Below are 13661 nucleotides of genomic sequence, written 5' to 3'. Positions count from 1 at the left end.
AAATTTAGCTTCGTGGAGGATTTTTTTTTTTTTTTTTTTTTTGCAACTCATCCGCATTTACGTTAAGCGAAAACTATGGAATCATCTCATGGTTTGCTTGGCTGCAAGGCACTCTTACCCATGATCCGTCTATCACTGAGGATATTTTACGTCAGCACTGTGGTCGGTACGAGCCAGGTGTGGAACTCGTATCGACTACCATCACTTGTATTCGAACAGGAAAAAAATCGAAAAAAAAAAACCACACCAAAAATCGAAATGAAAATAAAACATTTTTTTTAATATGAAAATGAGAACATTAACATTATTTTACAATTAAAACTTTAACATGAAATTTATTATTAACATAAAAACGTTCTTCTTAAATTTTTTTTTTTTTGCTTGAAATTTTTTTTTTTTTTTTTAAAGTATTTTTCGCTTGATGTTTCATTTTGATTTCGATTTTCCTTTTTTTCCTCTTCTTTTTTTATTATTGCTCCTCACACTATTGTATTGATATATTTTGCTTTGGCTATATTAATACAATATTAAAAAGAGCTCTATTTCGTGGATATTATCGTGTGAGCAGACGATGAGATTTTAACTTTTCCATAGTTTGTTTTCTGTTATTTTTTTCCCCGTTCTTTTTTCCACAGATTTGAAAATTAAAATGCTCAAGTTAAGAAGAGGAAAAAATAATGGAAATTATCGAAAGAAACTTATCGAACTCTAGATAGATTCTCCAATCAAAAATTGGATGCATTTTTCTTTAATATCTGAAGTTCTAGTCTAGGATGTCCTTAAGGAAATAAGAAATTTCTTTGGAAAATATTCTTTTATTATACGAATCGCATGAAGGAACCTTACTTCCTGAGATATTCACCCAATAGCGTGACGTTGAAGTGGGTATGTTTTGGAGGGGAAGGGAATGAAAAGAGGGTCGTCGAGCGTTAAGTTCGGCGCGTGCCCGACACGCGCCAGATGAAAAACGAGCAGGACGGAGAACGTATGTTTGGCTGATATCTCTCGAATTTTGACGCGAATGGTAAGAAAAATATGAATATTTAATGCACAGCACATGAAGTTTGCACGTATCACATTTATTCATTAATTAGACGAGTCACAAAAATATTTATTAGGAAAATATCAGAGCACATTGTAAAATATTTTTTTTAACAGTACATATTAAATTGTTGTCTGTCTATGCAATCGTTTTCTTTTTGTACCCAATATATATATATATATATATATATATATATATATATATATATATATATATATATATATATATATATATATATATATATATATATATATATATATATATATATATATATATATATATATATATATATATATATATCAATTATATTTGTAGTAAAATTCGAAGAATTAAAAATCTTGATAGATTTGTTTTTTCTATTCATATTCAAAAATTTATCAATAATTGATTTTGTAAATTACAGAAATTTCAATGATGGATATCTGTTTTTCTTTAATCTAAATAAGTGCAAATTTGAAAAATTATTGTGAGCCGTGTTTGGAAGATTTTACTTTTGGTGCTAAAAGACACCGGTGTCTCATGCTGTACTTCAGGACTATGAAATATATTCAGAACCGTAAATTATAATTACAATATTTTTCACTTATTTTGACCTAAATTAATACAAAATAATAAAAAAAAAGCATGAAAAATATGTTTAATAAAAATTCTGCGTCAAAAGGTTACAGCCATATACGGACCAACTTAACTCTTTTCCAAAGAGAATTTTATTAATTGGTAATGTAATGACAATTATATTGCAGGCAGAAATACCCCCCCCCCTCCGCTAACCTGAATATAATCAAAATTATTGTTTACAGTTTTCTCATCGTAAAAAATCAAAATAATAGTAGGAGACTTAAAATAGTCTTCGATTATTTTTGAATGAAAAAAAGATATTACAATTTCCACAGCATATTGACCATTTAAGTGTCAATATTAAGTTCTAAAACTTACCACAGAGCTATTTTTCAGTGAGAATGAAATTTAAAAAAAAAAACTTTAAATGTTCTGATAACTTCATATTAAGTTAGAACTTTTGTTTGCTAACTTTCAGTTAATACCTGCCATCTTTTACTCTTTTAAAAAAGTTTCTATCGAGTTCTAGAGAAATGCCATTTCAATTGATTCATTAAAATTTAGATGTTTAAAGTTCTAGTATTTCATTCAAATTTAGTCAACACTAAAACACAATTAAGAGAGCCAACACATCTACTATACAGATTACATATTTCAAATGTTTAAGTATTATGGTACTCAAAATCATTTTAAATCCCATATATTAAAAAAAGAATAAAGTGTGAATGTATAAATTTTTCTACCACGGAACTAACCTGCATTTGAGTTACATGGAGAGGAAAACCACGCAAACCTCCCACGGTCAGCTTGACGGCTAAGGGACTTTAACCCATGATCCGTAGATATTTTACGTCAACACTATTGAAGTTTTTTTTTCTGCTTAGGAAATACATTCAATTCTGAAATCGCTCTATACCATTTATTAAAGCAATACATTTGAGCTAATATTTTTTTCGTCAATGCGATTATAAGTGACAAAATATGATCCAAGAACGCTGAAGGGCCACAACATTCGTATCCAAAGAATATTAACAATATTAAAAATAAAAAAAATCTGAGATATATTCTGAAAATGTTTTTTAATTCTTCTTTTAACCTAATTGGTAAGAACAGGAATAAAATGTCGCTTAATTTAGTCACAAATGTGGTACCACTTTTTTCATAAAGTTCTTTGTATCAATATTTTAAAATGTATATAACTGTGAATATTGGGAAAGCTAAAATCATTGCTTGACAGAAACAAATATATACGATTACTTTTAAAAATAGCTTTTCTTCTCGTACTATTATTTAAAATGTTGAGCATTAATAGGCTATAATGTATTTATTTTTTTTATGAATATCCAAACGTATTCTAGGTATATTTAAAAACGGTTAATAATATAGTTAATTTATTTCTTGATTGTACTGTAAGGGAAATATTTGTTGGAGAAGTTCTTTCACGCATTTGCTAATTGCTTTATTAAATATTGACAATTTTCTACAGATGTTAAAACTACCGAAAAAAGGTGAGTGTATAATTTATTTCAAAATTGATACTTTATTAAAGGCTATTGACGTTAAAATGAACTTTAAAAAAATGTAATGTTAGAAATTGTGATTATTTCAATCTAGAAAAATTTTATGCTTTTGTCTGGAGAAAAAAAATAATTCGTACTAAAGGAACTTTAATGCCAATTATGTAATTTAAATTCATAAACAAGGATAATGTTTAGAATAATACGAACACTAAGTTATAAAATAATAAAATATGTTACAATTAAGAAAAAAATTGTCCTGGAATTTAGAAATCATGAACAAATATTCATCGACTTTTTATACGAGTGAGGAAAAAAGAAACATAAAATCTTTCAACTAACGTTCTTTTTAAAATCGAAGAGGTTCACGATTTCGCCGTTCTATAGACGAGGGTTATTCGACAGCTGGTTGTAACATCTGGTGTTCGACCCTCATTTTTTTTTTTTTAATTATGCTCTTTTCCCGCTTTCTAAAAGTAGGGTGTTGTCGTTTCGGTTAGATTATTTTTCATCATTCGAGATATAGAAAGTTTTAATTACAATCATATTTGATTGCATTTAGTATTACTAAATCCTATCAATACATCTGCACCCATCATGGTATGCAGTTAAAAAATTTCTGCAATATATATGTTAATAATTCGAAATTATTATTATTATTGTTGCGAATTAATTTTATGTGGGAAACTTAGCAATCAAACTCAAATACAAAATTAAAAAAGGAAGCATATTTGAAAAAAAAAAAAAAAAAAAAGACTACCAGGGATCAGAGTCATATATTTCAAGACGAAAAATAGCAAAACTGGTTAGAAAAAATTAATTTTTTTAATTTTTTATTCTAGCTTGTTTTTGGGAGAATACGATATCCGTGGATACTAAGATTTCTTTTATAACAGTTAAAACATTTATTTAAAACTGTTTCTTGCCCTAAAAAAAAGCAAATAGCTATGAATAGTTTATAATCAGCAATAATTAGAGCATATGTTACTCCTCCTCACGAAAACCAGCTATAAGCTAAATAGTTTTTCACTACCAGTTTTTCTCTTTTCGTTTCTATTCCAGGCCTGTAGGCTAAACATATCTTTGAATTATTTGAGCTTTTTAATTAAGAAATAGAGTCACATTTTAAAATGCCGAAGAATCAACAACTATTTGATTCTAAAATGCGGATGAAAAAACGGCGATTTTGTTAAAAATAAAATCTTTGGAAGTAGGTAATTAACAAACAAAATACTTTATATATAATAATAAATCATGCGTTTAAAAGGTATGCCATTAAATGGCGCTAAGTTCAAGAAAGAAATTTGAGCTGTTAAATTTTGCCAACGAAAAATAAAAATAACAGAAATACAGATTACAGTTTCCATGGCTACAAAAAGAAGAAAAATAAAGGGAAGAACAAAAGGTTTTCATTGCCGAACGATATTTGAAGTATTGTTGTGTCATTTTCTGGTTGTTATCACGCGCTTTAACTCTTTACGGCCTGGAAGGTTTTTTTCCTAATTTATTGTTATAATTAATTATTTATAATAATAACTTCAATAAATTAAAATATTAATTATAAATTTATTTATATAATTAATTATGACTAAATTAAATATAACAACAATAAGAGTGATAAAGAAAAAAAAGAATTTTTGCCATCATTCGAGCAGTATTAAATTCAATAAATAAATGTCCAATGCCGCTCATGGCGGTATTGGTCAGTTAAATATTAATTCTGAGAAACTTTTATTCTTTAGGTTTTTCTGCATTCTATGGTTTAAGCCAACAATCCTGTTTCTTAAAGAATAAAATTGACTATCATTCAAATGAAGTGTCCTATAAAAAGCAAATGAATTCCAACACATTTGGAAAAGATCGGTCATAGAAAATTTCGCGTTTGCGTATGAAACAGCAAATTTATTACGCGATATGCTGTCTCGTATAACTCTTTGTTGCATAAAAATCACAATTTTGAAATAAGAACCCAAAGTTTTCCATCAAAATTACAACTTGCGTTAATTTTGGAACAATCTTTAAAACTAAATAATTAATTAAACTAAATTTTAACAATATCATTAAGAAAGTTAATTGTGACATTTTAGGTACTGTAATATTGTTTACAATTAAAATAAGAAACTATCTCTTCTGTGCAGTTCCAATCAACCTTTTTGTAAATACTATCTGTTAATAATTTTTAATTACCTAAAGTTTGGAAAGTGTTGTATTTTTGTAGTCGAAAATTAGTGATTCATTTTTTTACTAACTGCTTTTTGAAATGATTAAACACAGTTTCTATTTAGTGAAATTCTAAATTAGGGACGCACATATCATTTACATTTATTCCATTTTCCTTATATTGGAATTTTTTGATAGTTTTACTTTTAATTTCCTTCCCGCAGAAAAATAGACTACATACAAAACCATGCCGGATGCTCCAGATTTAAGCGAGGACATAGAATTAGGCTCATCTGAAGCAGAGGACGACCGTTATTTTCATCTACTACTCGCTGGTTTTCGCGCTTGTGCCAAGGAAGCCATTAGGTTTTTACTGGAAGAGGAAGGACTAGCCCCCGATCATCCCCTTCCAGCCGGCCTTAACGAACACCTGGTGAAGCAACAAAGTCACCTTGCTGAAGCCCTCCACAACGATTCCGGTGTTGCACTGGAAGAAAGCTTCCTTAATTCTTCACAAGATGGCGACACCACACGTGAAGAAAGAGACAATTTAGAACATTTTGTTGAAAAAAGTGATGACAAAATGTGCATATGTGAATCAAGTGAATCCCAGCAAGAAGTGAGTGATATTGTTGAACAAACACTCAGTTTTATTCAGAATCAAATTGAATCTGATTATCGGACAGAAACGTTCAAAATGAGTGACTGAGGAAATAAATATATAAAATGTATATACATATGGAATATTTATTCATTCAGACAATGAACTGAATGTTTTATAATTGTGTACACCAAACATACCTATAGTATAAATTAACAATCTTATTGAATTCAACATATTATTTCATCTCTATGTTTAAAATATTTATTTTGATTGCAATATTAATACTTAAACAAATAAATGAAAAGGAAAATTGTAAAAATTAGTCATTTGTATTTTTATGGAGAATTTAATAAATGAAAGTGTTGCAATTATTTTAAAACACATTTTATTTAATTAAATAATGTAACGAAGTTCATATTTCTTTACAGTTTTTTCTTTAATTTATTAAGAATGTTTATTGGCAATTTTTACTTAAAATTTTTCTTAAGATTTCGTAAACTAATATTTTTAAACTTAATTTTATTAAATTGTTTGCGAAATTTTATAATTGTTATTTATGATGTTATATATTTGAATTTAAATAATCATGAATTTATTCCGATAAGTTTAAAAATGTATTGATTGAAAAACAATAAATACTTTAAAAATATTATTGAAATCAAATGAGGTTTTTTTTATTTTGCGTCGAATTTAATTTTTGATAATGATGTTAATCTTCGAAAATTATCAAGCACAGTTCTAAAGCTTTTGATCTACTTTGAAAATTTCTTTGATCTTATTGTGATAAACCCTCCAGTATGAATTTTCATGCTCCATTCTTTTTTTCTTCTTTTTTTCTAATTTATCTTTATTATTAAAGTAACAAAGTAAATTAAAATTCAAATAATTATTTAGTATTTCAAAATAAAACTTGTAAAATCTATAACTATTTAGTTGATATGAGTATTAGCCATTGCATTAGCATAAAATCATTTATTCTTATGCATTTCTGTTTTCTTTTTTTTAGTTCCATAGATACTTTTAGATAACAGCACTAAAGCAGATATTTCTAATTATTCTATTTTTTAAAATGACAAATTTAAAAGAAAAAAAAATGATAATTAGCAGATTAATTAGATCATTTTACAAAATCATTTCAAAAATAAATTTGTTAAATTCAAGTATGCAATAACTTATCGCATTTTAATAGTAATTCGCATACATTAATTACAAAATCAATTTAATTAAATTAAAATAAATAATTTTCTTAAAATTGATTGCATGTTTTTATTTAAAAAATTTATTCAGCTTTATTTATGCATTTATTTATTATAATTCAAACCAAGTGTAATGAATTTTTTCCATTCATATTTCAAACCTGAAATTAAATAAATGTATACTGTCCAAATTCTCATTTCAATCTATAAGTTTCAAAGGATTCTAATGACGGTGATGATTTAAAAATGCAATATCTGTAGTAAAGAATTGAACATTTTTAAAATAAATACTTTAAACTAAGGATGTAGACATTTATAAAGAAACACTGTAACGATTCTTACAAAAATATTTAATATATTTTTTTTAAAATTTAATTAAATCAAAGTCAACGATACAAATTTGAGACATGATTGTTGAATGTCGATTTTCTACATACACAAAATACGGGATAAACATACTTATTTTTGCTGCAAACGTTAGCGTTTCTTTTAAATTTCAAATAACAGAAACCATGAACAAAGAATTACATTTATTACTTAACGTAGAAGTGACTTGTTTGGCTAAAGGGATAATTCAATTCAAAAACATTTTGAATAAACACTGTCCTAATATATAACTATTCTATTCACATTAGTAAACATTAAATATACTAAATTATACTATAAATTACATAAATATTACAGAAGAAATAAAGAATCGCTCTGCTATTCCTTAACAAAACAAATTCACAGTAAATGTTAATATTCCTTACTGTTTTTTATTATAAAAATACATCAGTCATATTTTTGCTGAGGTTAATAAAAATATTAAGTTCGACATTTTTATCCAAGTACGGGAAACAGTTTATTTTTTTCCTTATCATAATTCTGGTACAAAACGTCCATTAATTTTACCATTAGGAATTTCTTGGAGTACAAAGTATATTATGAACTGGTATTATTGAATGTTTTAATGATTATAAAGCAATTTAAGCATTTTTCCCGAAACATTGTTTGTTTGTTTTTTCAATCCTGGCCGGACTGTGTAGCTGTCAGGAAGCTAACCACGCATCAGAAAGGACCTGAATTCGAATCCCCGGAAAAGGCATGGATGTTTTCTGTTCTATCTGCCTTACTGTGGTAGAAACGTTGGCAGACCTTATTGGTGCACCTGAAAGCGTGGGCAACAAATCATTTTACCGAAAAAAGAAATTAGCAACGGTAACAAATCTACTGTTTTAATATTTTATTCCTGTCTTAATAAATTTGGTTTTAAGTATTGTCTTTTACTGCATAAAAAAGATGATTTAAATATATATACAGAAAGAGTGATAATTACTCGGTGTTTATGTTATTTTTTATTTTAAGATGTTAAATATTTTTTTAATAAAATTCCATGTATTTTTAAGTCTTTTTGTTTCATTTCACTTTAGAAAATATCTAGGGAAATTAGGACGAAAGTAATGGGGAAGAAAAGGTAATCATGCCGATGGAAAAAGTTAAAAAAGTCTTACTATTTTTTTTTGATAACTCGGAATATAAATTTGAATGAACTGAGTAGAGGAAAAAGTTTTTCTCATTCAAATAAATAGTAACGAATTATTAACTATAAATTAACAGTCACTTTGCAAGTTTATGTATATCCTTATAAATTTTTAAAAATCAGACCACCGTGGGTATCGAACTCACGACTATTCAAGCGAAGAGAAAAAAAATATATATTTATTGATATTCTCTTATATTTTGTGAAAATATTGAAAAAAATTTAACATATAATGTAAAATTACGACATCAAAAATAGGAGACGTGAAAAAAAAGTGGGACTGCGCCAGCGGATGGTCAAGCGAAGAGTCTCAAATGAAAATAATAGCAATATCTGACGAAGTAACCACTTGGCTAAGCCCACTCGACAAAGATATGTGATCTAACATTGAAGTAAGAATCTAAAATAATAAGTAAATATATGAATTGTGTTGCTGCCATCTATTATCGAAAAAATTAAATAAAAATGTGAAGTTATATTAAAGTGATATACTTGTCGAATCATTTTTCGAATAATGAACATTCTGTCAAGAAGAATACAGACTGACGAGAAACAAAAATTAATTTAATAACTCCCAATATTTGTATCATTTAATTAAATCATATGCGTGCCAACTAAGTCGACCGATGGGTCAGGACCTCATCTAATATATTCTTAAATAAAACTTGCAATGATAAATTTCCTTCATTTTAAAGTAAATTTCGCTAAAAAGACTGTAAAAATCGAAAATAGTAAACTATTTTACTTGTTTTTACCTCTTTTATTCTTTCAAATCTTTCCTTGTTTTTTTTTTTTTTTTTTTTTTTTTTTGTATACAGTTTGGTTAATTATCTGCATTTATCAAAAATAAAAGGACTCATACATATAGAGAAAGAAATTATAAATGATTGACTTAATAATCTTTTGTTTCAAGAAGTACCTCAGGTATTGTCCATCGTACAATGCACAAAATAAAATATTGACTCCCTGAACAACTTTTGACTTTAAATCAATCAATTTTAAAATCCGGAAGAATTGGCAGTTATTTAAGACTGTGCTTTAAGAAAAAAGAAAAACGCCCACATATTTTTATTCATTTATTTACTTATTTATTTTTTTGGTAAAAAATGAAGCACAAGTGTCTTGGATTTGTTAATTAGGATTAATTAGGATTTGTTTTCAAGAAACAAAATAATTTTATCAATAATAATATTTGAATAATGTATAAATATTCAAGTTATATAAGTATAAATATTCAAGTAATAGTAAGTCCAGCTTCAAATCTAAATATTTATCATATGGTATACTATAACAATCTTATTGAATTCATCATAACATTAAATCTTCGTGTTTTAAATATTTCTTTTGATCACAATACTATAATACTTTAGCGAATAAATAAAAATAAAAGTTGTGAAAATTAGCTATTTGTATTTTTATGGGAAATTTACTAAATTATAATATTGCAATTATTTTAAAATCTCTTTTTAATTATTACAAAGCTCAAAATATTTTATGCTTTTTTTTTCTATGCTTATCTATACTTATGGGAAATTTTTACTTAATTTCAAATTAATAATAATTCAGGAATTAAGATTTTTAAAACTTTTTTTTTAATTCAAGAGGTTGAATGCATTTTATTTATCATTTAAATTTAAATAATTATGAATTTATACCGATAACTGAAATAACAATAAATAATACAGAAATATTTTCGAAATCAAATGGAACTTCATGGTTCTGTTTTCAATTATAATTTGCTTTATATTGATAAACACTCACATGTGAGTTTTTATGCTCGATTCAGAAATTTTTAGTTTTTTTTAAAACCTAAGCTAAACCAAAAGAAATTTCAGAAAAAAGAAAAAAAAAGAATTAAAACGATTAATTTGCAAATATTTCTAATATGTATATGTATCTAACGTTACGAGTATCGAACTCAATACTAATGCTGCTGACGAAAAATAAAAAGGAAACTTTTATTATTCTTCTTTTTTGTGAAACTATCGAAGACAATTTTGAATGCAATGAAAATTTCGAAAGAATAGATTGGAGAAGAAAAAAAAGAGTTGGATTCCGCCAGGGGCTATTCAATGGACAGGTCCTCAAACTAAACGTCTACAGCGGTCTCTCTGACGAAGTAAGGCTGGCTAAACTCACCCATAGTTAGCGCGATCAACAGTTAAATAAGAATCCCAGATAATACGTAAAATTGAGAAACTATTAAGTGTATTGTTTTAGAAAGATTGCTTTTGTTGCCATCTATTATCAAAAAAATTAACTAAAAATGTAATTGAGTAAATGTAATATATTGGCGCATCATTCGTAAAGTGTAAAATTCTGTCAATAAAAATATTCACACTGAAGATAAATTAAAATGATTTTAACATCAACTCTTAATATTTTTGCATCACTAAAAGTATTTGTATTGGTATAATGTTTTTGAGTTCTTTTTTATTTTCCGGAAACGAAATTATTAATTGACTTGGGTCGAAATTATTATTGACGAAATTATAAATTGCGAGCACCTCTGCTCGTTACTTTCACCTACCTCCACGATTTATACACAATTATTACTTTTTTTTCTTCCTTTTTTTTGAAGGAAATGAAATGTGGCATCAAAATTTAAAATTGTTTAGTTGAAAATTCAGAAAAATATTTATTACATATGATAACTCAAGATTCCACAGATTAAATTTCTAACTTTATTGATATTTTTTTTTTAATACCGCTACATTAGGACCATTTAGTGGTATAAAAAAAATCTCAATGAAGTTAGAAACTTAATCTGTGGAATCTTGAAAAAAAATGTTTTTTCATTTTTTTTATATACCGCTACATTTAGGATCATTAGGGGCAGGAATCTACTCAAAATTATTTTCATTTTAAACTTCCGTGGGACAAGGAACTACATTTGATGGTGAAATTACCACCATTCGAGCTACTCTGTCTCAAATTCACTGTCACCTTGACCAGTTTACAAAAGCAGTTATTTTTTGTGACTCTATGGCCGCAGTTCAAGCCATCAATTCCTCTGACGATCCCAAAACCCTTGAAGTCATAGACTGCCGACGACTCCTTCGAAGCCTTGAGTCACACAGGAAAAACATTGTCCTTCAGTGGATACCCTCCCACTGCGGAGTTGTAGGAAACGACAGTACAGATTTTTTGGGCAAGAAGGGCACCTCAATTATTGAAATTCCTTCCCGCGCAATACCATTTTATTCCATCAAGAAAATGGTGACAAATTGCATAAAAGACCATTCCCTCATGGACCTGTCCAAAAGAGTGTCCGATAAACCTTGGAGGGATTTAGTAGCAAAATCCTATATTGGTTCAAGGCGTAGAGCTGTGGCAGAATTCCGCCTGGCTACTGGACGCGACTGTCTTCCTTCGCAGAATTAACATTGCTCCTTCTCCCATCTGCACACTTTGTAACCTTGGGGAGAAAATGGATGCCGTCCATATTATGCACTGTCCTGCTTTGCGCAGGTCTTCTCTAACCGAGCGATATTGGGAAGCCCGAGACCTTTTGAATCAATGGACTCAAGTTACTGCATTATGTCTACCATCTTTTATTGTATATTACTTTTCTTATTGTGCTGTAACTACTGTCCAATAAATTTGCCATTGGAAATGAAAATTAAAAAAAAAAAAACATTAGGATCAATGCATCTCCATTCGCAAGCTTATTTTTGTTTAATAAATCAATATTTGGTGAATATAAAAACTATTGAAAATGATTTTGCTAAAAAGATTGCTATGAAACAGTACGAGAAGTTAACTACTAATATCACTTTACAGTTTTACGTATAATTTATAATAAAATAAATAGATGTAACTTATTTAATATATATTTGATAGTTGTAAAACAGTCATAAAGTATAGTTAACACAAAATGCTACGCAATAAGGTAGAACCACATGATTATTTTATGATATAATAAAAGAATCTTATATATTTAATTTTGGATAATAATTAAAGTAAAAAAGAAAATAATAGTTGCAGTAGGGAATTAAGTTATTATCTTTATGTGTGTTAGGAAATAATGGTAAATAAATATTACGTGTGACGACTGTTAAATGAAGGGTAAATAAATATTTTACAGGTAATCTATTAATAAAAAAGTTAAGAAATATTTTGTTATCCTTATAACTTTTGTGCTTATAAGAAATGAAGATAGCTAAGACTTTTTTGTTTATTAAGGGCCACAGCATGCAATTTTTCAGTTTATTGAAAATGCAATAAATGGTTAGCGACTGTTACTTTTCTTATAATCTTTAACCCTTTCGCGCCGACTGTCACAAATACGTGACAGCGTAAAACCGTATCAATCAGGGTAAAAATATAAAACTGGTAATCAAAGTATTTCTTTAGCAGTTTATTTGTGGGCGGAGTTATAATTGTTTGATTTATTTAATTCACCATTACTTTGCTCAAAATAAAACTATTTAGTTATACTTTGAATTAACATTGATTATATATATGATTAAACTAACAATAATTAAAGTAAAAGCAAAGTAAGTCTGTCAAATTAGCAACGACTACATTTAAGTTACCGTTTTTTATTTAATTACAACTTGATTCTGATTTTGTACGAATGCTTTTATGAATCATCCGTCCCCAAGGGGTTAAAGAAATGTAAACATAGTAAAATTGTTTACATACTTATTTTTTTTAACTCATAAACACATTTTTTAACGATGGCTTAATATTAAAATCCTAATTTTGCACATTATTTTTTTTTTTTTTAAATTAAAGGTTTGTTATGAATATAAAATATAATTTTTATTTCATCCAACATAAGTAAAAATAATACAAAAATTATTTATTAAAAAATCCTTTTTTTGTGATGGACTAAATTGGGGATGTTAAAGCTCTACCTAGGCCCGGCTTGTATGTTTTTAATCAGAACACTTATCAAGAAAAAAAGAACTCGAAAGTCATAAAAAAAATACTACCCCTAACAGTTTCTGATGTAACCACCGGATTTTTACGTACTAATTTGCCTTCGTTCAAACTCTCTATGTTGAATGATCGCTACTTAATTAGTGCCAACTAGCAATTAGGTTGATAAATTGAT

At 27.4% G+C, this 13661-nt stretch overlaps 2 protein-coding genes across 2 annotated transcripts; both read left to right on the top strand.

Moving 5' to 3' along the window:
- Nucleotides 1-907: 907 nt before the first annotated feature.
- On the top strand, nucleotides 908-6539 carry LOC107439408 (uncharacterized). The gene is made up of 2 exons (XM_071185184.2): nucleotides 908-1024; nucleotides 5502-6539. Exon 2 carries the CDS (start codon nucleotides 5525-5527, stop codon nucleotides 5984-5986), a length of 462 nt encoding a protein of 153 aa, XP_071041285.2. The 5' UTR covers nucleotides 908-1024; nucleotides 5502-5524; the 3' UTR covers nucleotides 5987-6539.
- Nucleotides 6540-11584: 5045 nt separating this feature from the next.
- On the top strand, nucleotides 11585-11983 carry LOC107439407 (uncharacterized). Its single transcript, XM_016051994.3, has one exon. The coding sequence runs from the start codon at nucleotides 11585-11587 to the stop codon at nucleotides 11981-11983; it is 399 nt and encodes a 132-aa protein (XP_015907480.3).
- Nucleotides 11984-13661: the final 1678 nt, after the last annotated feature.

Source organism: Parasteatoda tepidariorum, chromosome 5, assembly GCF_982258835.1.
Source record: "Parasteatoda tepidariorum strain Cologne lab strain chromosome 5, Ptep-v5.0, whole genome shotgun sequence".
Lineage (NCBI taxonomy): Eukaryota > Metazoa > Arthropoda > Arachnida > Araneae > Theridiidae > Parasteatoda > Parasteatoda tepidariorum.
This window is presented reverse-complemented; position numbering and strand designations above follow the sequence as displayed.